Genomic DNA, 17,753 nt, shown 5'->3' with positions numbered 1-17,753 from the left:
AAATTAATACGAAAATAAAGAGCAATAAAAAAAAAAGAATCCTGAACACGATTTTTAAATTCCAATGAAACCAGATTGCTCAAAGATATGACGTCATATTTGGCACACCACGTACATTTTCTAGTCAGTTCACAAGTATCGTGATATATATATGTATATATATATATATATAATAATATATATATATATATATAATTAGTTAATCTATTCAATAGACAATTTCATTAAATAGTTTCTAGTAGAGCTAAAAAAAAAAAAAAAAAAAAAAAAAATTGTTATTAATTTTTTTCTTAACATTTTTACTTCTCTTATTTGTATCCGGGATATGTTTACATCCCGGAATACGCCCAGATCCATCAAACAATCAGATATTACTTAGAATACTGACGCGCGGCATAATTGCGCGCGTAAATCTTATGATAATTATCAAAGAAATCTAAACATACATGAAGTAATCAAATATAGGTACAAATTTTCATATACAAGAATTAATAAGAACTGGCCGCATATAAAAACTATAACCTAAACGTCGTAAAGTTATATTATTAGTGTAAAGTGGTCTCGAGACTTTTCTTTCTTTTTGTTTTATTGAATATCCCCTCAGTTCACTGATTCCAACTCACACTGACATGTCGCGCTGATAAAAACCAAAACGTGAACAGGTTCTCGTATTTCAATACACAAAAATTCATTGACGTTTCATTTCGATGAATTCGGAGTGACAAAACAAATTTTTGCCATATAGATGAACACCGAGAATAAGCGAGAACAAGGGAGTCAAAAAGCATTTTCGAAATTCTTGTCACCACATATGAAATACGAGAAACACTCTGCACGCATATCGAATACAGCGAACAATCAGTCAGATCCTAAGCTGACGACAGGGAGTCGAATAAAAGTGAACTTCGGTGTATCGATAAATCGACGATGTATATTGGGACTCTAAACCGAAGAAGAAAATCACGATATCGTAGTTGAAAGCCACAATAAATTGGCTATCAACTAGAATTCTGATAAAAAAAAAATTCTTCTCCCGCCACTTAATTTTCTCTATCATATAAATGTTGACATATTATTATATGTAAAAGTTCTGACAATAAATACGATGATTACATGAGTTTTGTTTGACGCACGTGTGTGTAGGTATGAGGCCGAAAACAATTGGTCCAGATAATGAAGGTCAAAGATTATAAGGTCGTCTTCACGATGCCAAGGTTTTACTTCCGTACGGAAAAATTGAAAAGCTTGTTAAGCGATTTCAGATGCTGTGATATTGTAACAACTATTGTCTAAAATATAGGAAGAGAAACAACCTTAAAAATTTTTCTGGACAAATTGGAAATTCCAGGGCAAATATTTACGGAATTTCTAATATGAATTTATAACAGATAAGCGTGAATCAGGCTTCAAAGTCCGGATCGTTGTCTCTTGGCTGTCGCTGTTTGCTTCTCGCCCTTTTCGCCTTCGTCGCCGAGGCCTTTTGCTTCTTCGGCTTTGGCGAAACCTCGCAGCTGCATCCGCTTCGGACTTTGATGTAGTCCAACGCCCACCCAGAACCCCCGGCTATAGTTCCGGGGACCGCCAGTATCTGGTGTCCGTGGTGGTGCCTGTGCTCGTCCAAACCACCCTGCAAACCGAAAGAAATTATTCTCTGTACCACCATTGAAATTCCATAAAAATTCTCAAAACACCATGGATTTCCCATAAAAAATTTCAAAACACCATGGATTTCCCATAAAAATTCCCAAAACACCATAGATTTCCCATAAAAATGACGAAATTGTGATAAATTTTCTATACGTATCCCCCATAAAAATTTTTCTCATTTCGCCACAGTAGGGTTATAAAAATCTGTAATAATTTTTTTTAAACTATATCACAATGTCCAAATCTTCGTGAAAAACGCTTAGTTAAGACGACATACATTTTCTTATTCTGATCAGGTGGTTAAGAAACTGAAACCCACCTTATGATCGAGGGTTTTAATGATAGCGTAGGTGTAGGAGAACTTTTGTACGCATCGAGATTGGCTTTTGAGCTTCCGGTCGATGAACCTGCACGGTTTGTCGAGGACCTCCTTTTTGCAAGAGTATTCATAAAATCGTTGCTTGTTCTCTCCATCCCGGTAGAGGTCGACGTACATGTTATCCCGGTTCGTTCCACCCAGCGGTTCCGACATCTCTGCATCGGTTGGGCAGCAGTCGACCGGGTTACCGTCGTCACCAGCCTCTCGACGCAGCATCTTCTGCATCTCACGATACGTCATTCGCTTGTTCGACGTTTCATCCAACGGCACGTTCCTGCCAAACGATCATCAAATCAAATGATATGAAATATTTTCACTAATTTTTTATCAAGGATAGTTAATTTGTAACTGAATCCAATTACAACTTCCAGGTAACATACTCTCAAGTAATTGAAAAGTAATTCGTAGATTACTAGGTGCTTACTATATCACACCATATAAATCGTCGTACGGTGATGCATCATGCATAGTAGTGCCGGATTATTCTTGGTCTTTATTAAACTGTTTAACAAACGGTCATTTTTTCTGTTTGAGAACGAATGATCACTGCTCAGGTAAGTATAATGCTATTCGGAAGTGAAATAAGTAGATACTAAATAAATCCGCACCAGGCAGAGATGTGTCCTCTGAACGGATGATCCCTGGGCCGACGTGACGTGAAGGAAGAAGTCAGGTTATTCGCGGCAACAAGCCACGGACACAGGACTGCGGTCACCCAAACCACCTGCAACATGAAGAACGATCCACGAAATGTTAACAAGTTATTCGTAAGGCAAACATGCCTGGAATATAAGAACGTTGAGCAAATGCTTTGCGAAAGGAGGTGCAGCCGCGAGACACCGCATTACTCATACACGCTTAGTCCAACAGAATTACGAGCTGAACCAGCAAGTGCGGTGCGCGCAAGTAGATACGGATGAAATGTGCATGTATACTTGTAATGATGCTTGTATCTGCCAACCAGTTGGGCGAAGTGATTAATTCAAGTACCGTTCTTCCGTTAAATAATTTTGCCCACCCTCTCGAGATTTTTTTTGTTTTTTTTTTTTTTGTTCAAGAATGTTTTAGTCTTACCATACCATTAAAAATATGTAATGACATTGACAAATGTTTGACAGATCAAATTTAAAAGCATTAAGATTATGAAATATTATTTTTAGATTCTCGGAGATATCTACAGTCTTACAACACTCTCTTAATGTCTTGAAAATTGGTTTGCAAGCGAATTGATTTCGACTATTTCTTCGATGTAATGAAACCATGGGGCGGTTAGAACAGAGGTTAGGTACGTATCGGGTTTAGAACCGATACAAAAAAAATAAATCGTAAGGTTCCAAGATCTCGTTGTGTGGTCCTGTTGATCTGTTTAATTTGAATACCACCTCGGTGGCAGTGTGCACTTAGATGCCGTTAATTACACGAACACCCAACCGTGGGATGACTTAATTAAGTATGAAGAACCGTTATCTCGTATCGCTACTTCTCCGAACTTGTTGTCCTTTGTATATTCAACCGAATCTCACGAACGATGCCCTATACTTGCAGCAGCCTCGGACACCGGACCTCGACACACTGCATTCAATGCTCGATGAACCAATCCTGAGTCCTGACCAAGAGATCAACTTTACTACCTAGAATGCATAGAAACGATCTACGGTAGACCAAACGTTTTGGAATACACTATAACCGATACCTACTCAATTCATTTCAGATGCTGATAATGTATGGTCCATGGATAGTATGAAACAGTATTAGGTAGATTGGGTCCCTTTATCTGAATTCAGGATATCCATTTCATTGTCAAGTAACACTGTCTATGCTGGGTATAGTTGATAACAGTTTTAGACTCATTGTTAGTAAATTTCACAAAACAATTCATCAATAAGTCAAAAAATGGAAATCTTCTCGTTAGTTCTTTCTATCTTGTGAGTCATTCCATAGATATATTCTATCTATGGTCATGCGATGTCCGCGATCATTCGAAGCGACCACACATCGAGCTACCGGACATTTCTTGCATGTAATCGGCTTACGGTGTGAAGTGAGTTGAGAACACGCCGACAGGTACGATTCCAAACTGTCGATAATAGGCTGAGCTGGACTCATTGGTACATCATGTCATCGTGAATAACGTCAATCTATATGATCGAAGTCCTTTTTTCGCTACATGCATCCTATCTTCTCGTTTTCCACATGTGAATAGGTGTGGAAATAGGATTTCCTTTGTAGGATGTGACGAAATATCTCGCAACGACTTCATCGGTTACATGTAATCGGTGCAGAAGCACCGAGACCTGATGGCACAAGAAGATCATAACCGCGGTGTTGGACGATGAGGTTGTTATCGGGATTTCATGAAAGTTGGCAACAAGTTCGCACGTACTTGTCAATGATTTTCACACTAGTTAGATTTTCTCAATGCAATTATCCGCGCAGTACACATTCGTCAACTTTCGTAATGTGCAAAATTTGACGTTATCCAGACGGTTAAGGCTTGACACAGACATGTGATCGGCATATCTCGAGGACCAAGGATAGAATAGTCATTGTTATCTCAAATGGCGCCGATCAAAGTTCGATTGTTGAACGGAACTACGAGACTTGGTAACTCGCAAAATGAAATTTGTTCCACGATGCTGGAGACGAGACGGATTTATTGTTATTGATAAGCTGCTATGCTCTACGTATTTAAATACATTCATTACTTCGTATCGTGTTTGTCGTGTCGTAACGTTAACGCTCCGAGAACTCTTGGCGATTGATACCAACGCAGAGAGTTCGAGCAGGCAATGAAACTTAATTGACGACTTTTCTACAGCTTGTATTTCAAACGAACACACCGACTTTCAGTGACGTTTATTCGCTCAGCGGAGAAATACGATTACACAGATATTTGGTGGGTCTCTTTAATCCTTCGGATGCACATCATACCTTTCACCGTTCAACGCCGTGCTCCGTTATTCGACAGACACTGTATTGCGATTGGAGAACATGAAATGGCCGAAACTCGTTTCGTCAACATCGCTTTTAATCTTCAAAGTGCATCAAATAGCTATTTATGTGGCATACCCGTAAACCGCCTGTTTTTTGGCAAGGATAAAGATTTCAGGACGAGCTGAAGGCGAGCCGGAAGCGAGTCGGAAGCGAGTACTGAAATTATCCGAGTGAAAAAACGGTTTACGGGCATGCCAGATACAATATTTTTTACGGTATGGGCATTGAAAAGCAAAACGAAGAGTGAGGTTATGTCGCGATCTGTTCGACGAAGCTACTTTATTCGCCAGTTTGGTATGCGCACTTCGAACTGCGCATCAAAACTGCGGAATAAAGACTTTATTCCGCAACTTTGTTCGCTGCCGTATAAAGCGTCACTTTACGGAACGAAAACTGCCACAAAAAGTGGACTTTTCAATGCCCATGCCGTAAAAAATCAATTTTCAGTGCGTCAAAAGTACTCAAAGGACTTCTTCAAATGAATTTTCAGGAATTACAACTTGCGGACTATCACACATTACGAAACAAAAGGTCCCTGATCAACTAGCCATCATCTTTTGAAACCTAGTGACTCGCGGACTGCCGAAAAAGTTATCTGATTGGAGTTACTAAGAGGTCCTGAAGGTGAAAGCAAGAAGGAACCTGGCGTAGTCGATACCGAGACCCCGCATGAAATGCAAATATGTCGCCCATCGAGAGAGACAGAGAGAGAGAAAGAGAGAGACCCGAGGTACCACATGCTCTTATACGACCATGCACCACTTCCCGGAGCTTGTCGTTGATTACACAGGAATGTGCTTTCCTAGTCCTCAACGATCTCGACGGGGCAGAACGAGTCGTCAAGCAGCTAATTTTTTGATCGTCTACTCATCCACCGGGAATATGTCCCTCGAAGGAACTGGAGCGCGGCTAGTATTCAGACATCGATTCTGATTCTAAAGTTTGATATCGTCAGTTTGCGATGCACGGTGGAATCTCGGCATCCATTTCACGAGGACATGCGAGATTGATTTCTGCGATTTCCATGCTGATTTTAGGTATTACTTAAAATTAGTTTCTCAATTCATCACTAATGGAAACAAATATACCTTAACGTGACCCTCGTCTTTATACCTCATTTTCGAAGAGATGTTAACTCTCGATCTCTACAATTTCTTTCAATTCGCACGGAAATATGAGATGCTAACCTCAAAATTGTTAGGCACCTTTAATTATAAAACATTATGTCACGATAATTATACAGGAGGAATTGAATTTCGTCGAAGAAGGTCAATTGAAGACATTGTAGAATTTTATTTCATGTTTAATAGCGACGTTTCGGTGGGCCCTGCCTGCCGTCATCAGGCTTCTTTATTAAAAAGAGAAAAGAAAAGAAAACAATATAAAGATTCTAAATTTCAATAAATATTCTTAAATAATAAAATTTGTTAAACGTAAACAATAAATTATGTACGTACCAACATATCATAGTTAGACTTGCACCAGTTTAACCGCGTGCTCGTTGAGGTTATGTTTCAGGGCATGTGCTTTCATGCATGCTCTGATTAATGAAATTTCGCCTGGACTTAGGAGAAAAATTTGTTATACACTAATGAGTTACTGAGAGTAGTTTAGCTAGAGCGAAAATTTAAGACTAATACTAAATTCGACTTACTTAATAGTGACATTCCTAGCACTGAAAATGTTCAATGTTCGATATTGCCGTGACGTGGATAAAGATGGCTGAATAAATTTTCACAATTTTGATAATTATAGAGTGTACATTCACAAAACTTCAGTATGATATGTTAGGGCTGTCCATAAACTATGTAGCTCCATTTTGAAGTCCCAACCACCGCCCTCAAAGCAGCTATGTGGTGTGCTGATAGCTACTATGATCTCGTTCTTCATCTAATCGTGAGGCTTTCATCGCAATGAACATGAATGAGTACGAATATGGCATATCGTATTTATTTCGAGAGGCAGTGTATTCTGTTTGTACCAGTGAAATCCGTTTCGTTTAAGAATTGTATTAATCGCACATTCGCTGGTGAGGTTATATCTACTTTGCAAGCTGGAATTGTCCGGAGTTTACAGTCCAGGCCGGAAGGGTTATGTTTCATGCGACGAAGAAGCAGCGATTGGCTTTCACGAGAAAAAAATGATCAAAAAACGGTGAGTCGAGAACGTGGCGAGTTCCACAATATTTACGAAGCCGTCAATGCACCGGGAGTATCATTAGCATAGCTTTTGTGTGCTCAGGAGAGAAGAGCTTACGAAGAAGGAGGAGAAGAAGAAGAAGAAGGAGAACAACCCGAAGGTAAAGACGATTTCAACACTTGGTTCGCTTCGCCATTATCGGACGTCACCGATGTGCTTCTCATTATATTTTCCATCAGGGCGATTCCTAACGACCATAAAAAAATCCCGACATCCATTTCTTCGCCTCATCGATACAACGTCGATGATCGTTCCTCATGCTTCAGGCTTCATTTCGCACCTCGATCGCTTCACCACCACGTGTCTCTCATTTTCAGGCACCTTATTAATGTGAGACATTAACTTTGAGAATACGGTCAGAGACTTCCGTCAATGGTAGACGAGGTTCAGCGCGTGGGTGCTTTACAGTATCGCGTAAAATATAGGCCAGACCGTATAAACTGTCTTGGCAATTAGCCAACGATTTAATGATAGTATGAAACTTTATGGCATATGGCAGCCCGATCGAGAGGCCAACGGACGGTTAAACTTATTCATCCTGCGAACGTCTTTTCGACCGAGTATCATCATCTCAATGTGATTATTCAGTCGACAGTATCACTTAACACAAATCTATTTCCAACAATCTTTTGCGTTGACGAGATTTGTTACTTCGATTCGTTCGAGTATTATTTTCCAGTTGACAGTTTCATTATAATCAGATCTAGAGATCGGTTTTAAAAGAAGTAATTGTAAGAGCTGCATTTAACTCATTCTCTTCGCGAAACGATTCTCGACTATAATCACTATATAGAGTGACAAATGTGCTGCTTTTCAATCTCTGAATAGATAAAAAATATCGCCGCACCTTCAACAGCATATGAAATTATTAAGAATGAAAAATACTTCAATTCCATTTCAATACTTCTCAATAACCGCCATTACACTCGTGTAACTAATCACGAGTAGCACAACGATCATACTATTGAAATATTCACAATTCAGATCACTCTAGTGCAAAAAAATAAACTTACTTGTAACGTCTATCAACTCATGTCAGAGATCGAATCATCAAGATTTGTACATCACAATTAGAAAATGCAATGAAATTCTTTTCCTTATTTTCAAGTAACAATAAGTCAAATGGTCTGTAAACATACCTTCTAGTTAATAAAACAAAACGATGAACTGACGTAATGAGTATGCCAAACGTCTAAGATAGTATAAGACCAAAGAGGTGATCGAAGAACAGTCTCTCAAGATATGGGAAAGGTATTAGATCAAAACGAAAAAGAAAATAAAGCAATACAGCAAAACGGTAAAAAAATTAGAACGAACGTCAGATCCGAGAGTTGCTGTGGAGGTATAGAGAGCCATTCGAATATAATTAAGAATTTTCACCCAAACAATTTATAAATATACAGTAGCAAGCGGTAACTATTTAGTGCCACTTTAAGTGTCGGTAATAACATCGTTTTTTTTTTTGTTTTTTTTTTTTTTACTTTTTACTTTCCACTCCGGCACACAATGAATACTACCGTCTGTACTTCACATAGTAACATTACCGAGTTGCGGCATTGAAGCTCCGTCGTGCAGTTGCGGGTATGAACCTCTCATGTGTGTGTATGCGTGTGTGTATAGGAAAACGTACTTATGGGACTGTCTTTCTACGCTCATCTCTGTCAGTGTCTGCAATGCCTCTAGGCTGTTTAGACAGTGAACTCTCGCGGTGTGTTGTGATTGACATATATAAACATTTACTTAGTCGCGTTGCCGTTCCGTGCTTGCGTGCTTTCGTGCATGCGTGCGTGGTTTTACCGAGGAACTCGTGAGTGCCCCGAAGACGCTGTCGTGCGTGGATTTTCACATCGGTACCTGCGTAGCTTTCCCTGCGTCGTCGTCTTTGCTTGTCATCCCCTTTAGAATCGTGGATTCGTTGCTTTTTGCTGGTAGACATTGTGCGAAATTGTTATACGGATTTTGAGATGCTAATGTTTGGTCAACGGACGTTTGTCTTCAGAAAAAAATTATACGACGAAAGCTGATAGACGAGATTAAACTACGTTGTATGGTTAGAAGAAGCAAATTTTATTCAAGGAATATCTATTGAGTTTAGAAAAAATTGTTCTTTGCACAAATTTTAATTGGTAGTGTGAAATTTCTAATCACAGATAATTTTAACGGATCATAATATTTCAATAAGTTTTGTAACGTTAAGTTGAACATAATCTTTCCAATTTTGAAAATTCGACATTGAAAATTCGTTTCAGGTGGTGTGTTTAGAACTTATTCAGGATTAAAAGGAACTGAATAAAACTAAATAAATAAATGAAAATTTTTTGTATTTCTTTCGAAGATTAGAATTAACCGTTGAATGGATCCGAAGTCTGATGATTTTGAAATCTTCGTCATTCTACCTCGTATAGGTTGAACATAGAACGTATTTGCTTGTTATTCGGCGAGTCGTACAATTATATGGCGAAAGAAGGAAGAAAGTTTAACGCGTCTTCTTATAATGATGACATATAATTATCCGCTCCAGGTAAACAAATCAAACCAATTATAATCGACGACAAGTGTAATCCGTGGCATTAGCACCCATGCAGTCGTCGAGTTGCTAATATCGTTGAATAATGCATATAAATTTTCAATCCTTAACGAGATGTTAGAAATTAGAAATTAAACGAGTCTCCCATTCACGCGTATATAGATACATGCACACGTGCTAGTCGAAGCGGCAGCGATTTATCATAATACCCTCGTAACAGCCTGAGAAGAGTGTTTGAAACGCGTCGTTTTACTTCTGTGCAGCATCCTCGAGGACTTTGCAGAGCAAATATCCTCGCTGATCCTCGCGAAAGCGTAAAGCTGCTGCACCGCTGCTCAACGAATGAATTAATTATATACAAAGTATTTGAAAAAGAGAGTTTCTGTACGATCTAAAAAATGCATATCATCTGCAGCTAGGATAGAAGATAAATAATTTAATGCAATGCTCACATGGCGCGCAATTCGTAAGTATCCTTGGTGTGTTTATTCCATTGTAGTATACTCGTGCAGATTATGCAATAAAAAAAGCGAGACTGTTTGACGCGTGGTAAAAAAATTTCCATCCGATAAGATTAAACGTTTCTTGTTATTAAAAAATGTATACATATATATATATATATATATATATATATATATATATATATATATATATATATATATATATAGAGTGAGTAAATCGTATGGTTATTCGTATGTAAAACCGAGCATTTAGGTGATAAAATTCTTTCTCACGCAACTCGTCAACTCGTGCTAAAAATAAAACTCAAGTGAGATAGATCCTGATCTGATCGACTTTGAGTGATTCAAAATCAGGATTTTGGGTTAGCTTAATCGTTTTATTTCAACGACGCGTTTACCTTCAGTTTTTTCTCTTCATTATCGAGGGATATTTCTGGGGCAGATTCGCTTCTACAAATATCATTTCTATGGGCATTTATGTGCCATGCCCGTAAACCGCCTGTTTTTTTGGCAAGGACAAGATTTCAGGACGAGCTGAAGGCGAGCCGGAAGTGAGTATTGAAATTATCCGAGATAAAAAACGGTTTACGGGCATGCCGGATACAATATTTTTACGGTATGGGCATTGAAAAGCAAAACGAAGAGTGAGGTTATGTCGCGATCTGTTCGACGAAGCTACTTTATTCGGCAGTGTGGTATGCGCACTTCGAACTGCGCAACAAAACTACGGAATAAAGACTTTATTCCGCAACTTTGTTCGCTGCTGTATAAAGCGTCACTTTACGGAACGAAAACTGCCACAAAAAGTAGACTTTTCAATGCCCATGCCGTAAAAAGAACTTTTGTCTGTAGAAACGACTTTTTAGAGGGATCTCCGTGGATACAGACCTAAAATAATTCTGTAAAATCAAACTTTGTTGAAAATATCTTCTGTAGAAAAGAAATCTGTACAAGACTCGATATTTCTAGATACCGTTGTATTGTATCACCGTATACAATTATTATACACCTTAGATCAGAGACCTGATATGGAGAATCGTTATCAGACTCATCTGGCTGTATGACGTAACGATTTCAATTGTACGACCTACTTCGACACTTTGCGCCAATTAGGGGATACACGGTTTGTGTAGTGAATTGTTATTGTTGTACGTATACCTGTATGTGTGTAATATAAGCTAGGTGACGAAGTAACGACGCGTGAACTAAATTCACGTGATATCGGGACACGTTTTACATTCGATCTGATGATAATAATTAAGTTAATTGATCACATTCCATAAATCTGAGACGTTCTGAACGCGCCTGCAGGAGCTCCGATTCCAGTAATTGCCACAAATTAACGTTACTCTTGTCGGTTTAACCCGACGAGTATACCTGTATCTTCATACCTGAAACTCGTTTTGTCTCGCATGGAAATCGTAAACAGTTGCACAAAATTACTCCCCTGGTTCAACGTAACGATCACTCATTCGGCTAATGAAACCCTTCGAGAGGATTCGTTTAACCCTGCAAGCGACAAACTCTGCGTATTTATACACTATACGCACCTAGGATGAAGCTGAATTCAAGACTCTGTTCGAAAATTTAACTCTTTTATTATTATCAACAGAATTGAAAATTCGAAGTTTTATCACATTTTTCAATTGAAGAGAGAAAAGTTTTCACTTGTGGATTTAAGGGGGACTAAGAGAGTTGCAAAATCGGAAATTTCAGATAATTGATGATAAATACATTCACAGAAACCTGTGAAATAGGACAAATAATTATTTTAATTATTCTTGACAGATTTGATTTATACATCGATAGTAAAAGTATAATTATTTCTCAATATCTTTTTAAATTAACTTCTATCACCACAATTTAGTAAATAAAATTTTTAGATCGTTACAAAATATCTATTGCACAAAGGACAATTGAAATAAGTATTTGCTTGGGTTTACCCTTTTTTTTTTTTTTGTTCTTTCTTTGCAACGATGAGACATCTTTTCACGATACTGACGCTTTTCGCACAATGCATAAACAATTTCACCGAAAGCACTTTTTCAAAAATATTGTCACGATATCTCGAAAACATCTGGATTTGCACTTGAAATTGATATGCCTTATCCATATTACATGTCTTCATTAATTGATCGCTACATTTAGTTTGATTTTTTTTTTTTTTTTTTCTAATAAACTTGTCGTTTTGGACAAATTCAAGTATTACTCCAATTCTAAATAACTTCTTTTTTTCAAAATTCTAATCCTTTTCCGAAACTGTACCAAGTTACAGAGAAAATTAACTTTAAAATAAAAAAAAAATTTGATAAAAAAAATTCTCCTGATTTATTCGATCTAAAGTGATTAATTTTTCAATCTCATTCCATTCACTTGACAAGGACATGCGACTGTTAATTTTTCAAATTATCCGCAGTGAACATCGTCGGCACTTATAACGGCCATTCTCCGTGTCGATTTTTCAGGGTTTTGCTCGCTCGTTGAGTATAGCTGGTAAATAATTTGCATACGGTGGTAATTATCGCATATTAGCGCAATAACGATTCCCATTAACGAGTATCGCGATATCGACCTATACTGGTTCGATAATAAGAAAGTTATAATTCGTTGAAATCGCCTCGGCTCATTTCAATCTCCAAGGAACGAACCTCAAGCGCAGCTTTTGCCGCGTCTCGCTGCGACGCTAACTTGGCTAGGTACTAATCAGTTAAGTAGCAATACGTGTAGCCGTAGATATCTCTTCCTATCCAAATATGCGCAGTACCCGTAGACGGCTTGGGTACCTGGACGACGACGTACGCCAGGTATTGGACAGTCGAGTCGACGCAACTCAACGGGGTAACAAACTTTGAACAAAACGAAGAGAAATAACTGAAGTAAGCAGATTGTATCGTAGGGTGGGTAAAAAAAACCGAATATTTTTTTTTTTTTTTCACTTTATACTCTGAAAAATCGGTTGCTATACACCTCTAAAAAATACTCACCAAATATGAGCTCTTAATTTTGATAGGAAGGTTCTCCGCTTTATAGTTTACCATTTATTGCTCAGTATTAGAAACGAAAATTTATATCTCTCTGTTAAATGTTTGTTAAAGAATATCTCTTTTTATATTATTGTAGGAAATTGAACGCTCTACAAAAAAGGTTTCTTATAATTTTTCCGTAAATTTCACCGTTTAAAAGATATGAAAGGTTTAAGTTTTATTATTTTAAGACAAATTTCTGTTTTGCATGTGAATTTTGTAATTCGTTGAAAATTTTTTTTTTATGAAATGCGCAATCTATATTTTTGTTGGAAATTAACTGTTCTACAAAAATGGTGTGTTATGATTTGTCGATTAAATCAAGCGTTTCAAAGATATTCATCGTGAAACTCCAATGGTTGCAAATTTTTACAATTTTTATAAATGTAACTAAACATTTTTACGACTAAAAAAAAAACTAGAAAAATAGTTTAAAACATTTCTCTGTTCATAGAAATTCAAATTTGTATAAATTTCCCTGAAACTCATAGACTGAGTTAAAAATTTTCTGAATAATCAATCAAAAACTGTTAAAATTTGCAACCGTTGAAGTTATGGATATTGTAATGAAAATCTCAGTTACCTTTTTGTTTGTTTTAGTAAATGGCGAGTGATTTGAACACGGTGAAGAAAAAAATAAACGTAATAACGTAACAAGAATTAAAGTGAAATATGTATGGGAAAATGGAATCGCAAAAACGTTTTAAACGAAAGTGGAACGTGAGATGAAAATACCGCGGAATCAATGTGACAAGGGTCAAATAAAGGAGTGATCATATCTCGCTCAAAAAAAAAATTTTAAGAGGTCGCTCCAAATTTTTAAAAATGTCAAAAACGTCGAAAAATTAAATTAAAAAATTATATTTTCACTATGTTGTTTGATTTTTGATACATGTCGTGGTGTATTGTTATCGATTCTTTCTTACTAAATTGAAAAAAATGTATGAAATTTTAATATGAATATTAAAAGGTCGCTCGAAAAGATCTAAAGAAATGCACCATAAAATTGAAAAAAAATTATGAGCGACCTTTCAAAATTCAAATTTTGAACTGAAACTTTCGGAAACTTATTTTTTTTTGTCTATAAAATTATACTGTAACGAGAAATTTTTTTTTTAAATCGATTCTTGACGATTTCTGACGTTTTAAAAAATATGGAGCGACCTCTTAAAAATTTTTTTTTCAACTGTCCTTTGGAGTAGGCTCTTAAAACATCAAAAACTAACATTTTGTCACACGAGACTGGGGAAAAAAAAAAAAAATAGTCGGTTCTTTTGCGTCACTCTAATATATATATCTGTGCATGAATTTATAGGGAGGAACCATTGACGTGGTATCGCTGACTCGAATAAAGGACCTCTTTGGAAGTGGCTGAAACCCGGCGGCAAGATACACCCACGACTCACTAAATCACTCAAAAGATATGGCGGCGGATGAGGCGAGCCTTCTATGTATAATCCATTCGTAATATATTATTTGAAAATTGTTTTAAATTATATACTTCAGGTTTGGGATGCCATCGGTGATAATAGAAGGGCGTCATCCTACAAAAACCTTGCAGTCTGAGGGTCCTGGACAAAAGTGAACAGAAAGTGCGAGCTGAAATGCTTTCGTTACTTTTTTCCTTCTGCCTAACATCGCTGCTTTGCTTCCATCTTGTAACCGATGAAATTTATGGCGATCTCGTCTGATTTTTGGCGGCGGTTGATCGACAATAAAACTCAGAAACATTTAAATCGCCATTTACTTCAAGTTTAGAGACAATGTTATCGGATAATTTATGATTTATGTACTTTCCAACAGAACTAGGACCCTTGAAATTGGGAATTTTATTATTTTTTTTCGACCAATATTTACGGCTTTGACGTTAACTCAATTCGCCGGAAAGTATTGTAAGTCATAAAAAGCGATAAATTTTTACAAACGACTTACGCTTCTTTTAATCTCTTGATATTTCATTATTTCATTAACTGTGTAAATGATTATGCGATTAAAATATTTATGATTATTTGGTTTAATATTGTTTTTTGTTACCAAATTTTTATTTATACTTCCTTTCCAAACTCAGGGTTAGAAAAAAAAAAAAAAAAAAAAAAAAAAAAAATAGATTTCTGACCGGACATTTAAATTGGGCCCCGTTCACTGCATTATTAACATAAAACATCGATTCATTAATTATCCAATTTTGTTAATTCTCTATCATGATTACGCTGTTTTTTCAATAATTGATTTTTTTCTCATAATCATCATATTCAAAGCTATTTAAAAACCAGTTTCCAATCCACGTACTGGACAAAAAAACATACATCAATGACGAGGAACTTTATTACGTTAAAGATACTATTAACTAATATATATAAGTGGTGGTAAGAAACGTGCTTCAACTTTCGACATAGCATAGATAAATTTCGCTTGCAAAGTGATTACTTTATACCTTAATTGCTATCGTTAAATAAATATCCGCGAAAGGTCAACAGCGAATCTGAAAGTGACGCCCATTTTTATGTCTGCACTTCCGCGGTTTCGGTTTTTTTTTTCGAAAAATAATAATAATTATCTGCTAAAGTATAAATCAGGTGGAACGAAAAAGGAAACAGAATAACGCGTGACTCAATCCCACTTCCGCTGATCCTGAATAACATCAAGACTTTTCGATGTAGCATTTCGATATTTGGAAGAAATTTTGCTTCTCTTTTTACGGCTTATTTTTTCACTCACGAATGACTCCTGGCACCTGCAGATGTATAATATATAATCCCAGCGATGATATCCTCGAGTAATCCCTGCCAATTACCAAGTTTCCCATCAGCAAAAATGCAGGGATCGAGAGGAAGATCGTCGATACGATCGATTCGCGGAGCGCATTAAGCGGATTATTTATCGGAAATATCGGCGCCAGTAAATGATTAGCATATATTAATATCGCGTTGCTGATATGGCGCGCCGCGTTAGCGTGGTACGAAAAGAAATAATTGATTGCATTATAGGTTAATAAATTTTTTCAAAAAACATATATCCTAATCCCTATAATCACGCCCACAGTCGGCGAGCCGCGAAAAGGTGAATCGAATTGGTGCAGAGCTTGTAACATTACGATAATAATCGAACGTGTCCGCGTGTCTGTGACAACCGATAGACACACGCATTATACCTCCGGCTGCCAATAATAATATTTATCAATATCCAGGGCATGCGGATAATCACTCATGATACTGCATCGGTGTGTAGCACATATTATGTAGATAGCTAAGGTATGCGCGGTGCGATAGACGTTTTATCTATAAAAAGATTGTCGAACTGGCAGCAAGTTATTCTTGCACTTTCATCGACTTTTTTTCATTTTTTTTGTTGCACCAATTTGCGAAACCTGCCAGCTGAATTCTCATCTCTGATTTCAGCGGAATCCAATGATTGTCAAGATTAAGAAATTTGTGAAATTCTCGCGTGAACTTGTCAAGTTACTATAGTCAGTATCTGAGAAAACCAAAGAGCTAAAAAATCTGTATTTTTGGGTGAAATAGTTGAATAAAAATAAAATGAATTATCATGTATGAAAAAAAAAATGAAATAAATATGTTATTCACTTTTCGTCGGAGTGATTCAAAGAGTCAAATACTTGGGTATGTACATCAATTTTGAGTAAAAACAAATTTCGAAACGTGTGTATAAAATCACAGCTCTTCGGAATAACTCTGTAAACAGAAATCTTATCGAGTTCTTTTGTTCGTACGAAAACAGGCCAGAGCTTCCTTGCTAATTAACAATTTCGCAGCAGACCAACGCACGGTAAACACTTGATTTTAATCGAATTTGATATCAAATTGTCTCACCGAAGAATGGTAATATTTCTACTTTTCAATAACCTCGATTAATTGTCGATGATCAATAAATCAAAGTATATATACGCAATAACGAGATCGCCAAGTTTCGAAATCGAATCCAGAGATTCGTTATTCCACATTGAATTTCGATCTCGCACCTGAACGTGACGTAACACGTGTCCATGGTACACACAAAAAAATGGGTTTGCATTCAACTCGATCTCGATTTGATTCTTGTTTAAAACGGCATTGTAACGACGACACGACGAATGGTTTACGAGTATCTCGATCGGACCTCCTGCGAAGCAATTTGCATCTCAGCTAAAGACTGCAGCAACACGAGGCGACGGTTGAATTGGCCAAGATGCTGCGTTGACGTGGCTGATTGTAAGCCATCTTAGGTCGAGTGAGTTGCAATTTGTAAGCCTTCAACCGATCGCAACAACTGCTCAAGAGTCTCTGTCACGACGCTATAACGTACCTGCAAGGACTTCAACCGAAGTGGCTTAAGCCTGCGCACTTACAACTCTGCATTCCAATCCCAAGCACTATTCAACTCAAGATTTTTCATAGCGGGATACCTACTTTTCTGTTACATAGTGTTTCGCCACCGGTTAACCATCACTTGGAAAAATAGTCTTTACCGGACTTCGAGGATTCAAAGGTTCGAAAAATTCTACCTGCATCGTAAGAGATTATAAA

General features: G+C 37.1%; 1 protein-coding gene across 2 annotated transcripts in view; it reads right to left on the bottom strand.

The window, feature by feature from the left end:
- Positions 1 to 1,311: 1,311 nt before the first annotated feature.
- Positions 1,312 to 17,753, bottom strand: part of LOC124406208 — a 103,953-nt gene continuing 87,511 nt past the window's right edge. For both annotated transcript variants that reach the window (XM_046881565.1, XM_046881564.1), the window contains exons 3-5: positions 2,635 to 2,750; positions 1,967 to 2,300; positions 1,312 to 1,627 (exon numbers count right to left, since the gene is read on the bottom strand). In XM_046881565.1, the coding sequence (XP_046737521.1) occupies positions 1,400 to 1,627; positions 1,967 to 2,300; positions 2,635 to 2,750 (678 nt within the window). In that variant the 3' untranslated portion in view covers positions 1,312 to 1,399. The remainder of the gene's footprint in view (positions 1,628 to 1,966; positions 2,301 to 2,634; positions 2,751 to 17,753) is intronic.

The sequence above is a fragment of the Diprion similis genome, chromosome 5 (genome assembly GCF_021155765.1).
Source record: "Diprion similis isolate iyDipSimi1 chromosome 5, iyDipSimi1.1, whole genome shotgun sequence".
Lineage (NCBI taxonomy): Eukaryota > Metazoa > Arthropoda > Insecta > Hymenoptera > Diprionidae > Diprion > Diprion similis.
This window is presented reverse-complemented; position numbering and strand designations above follow the sequence as displayed.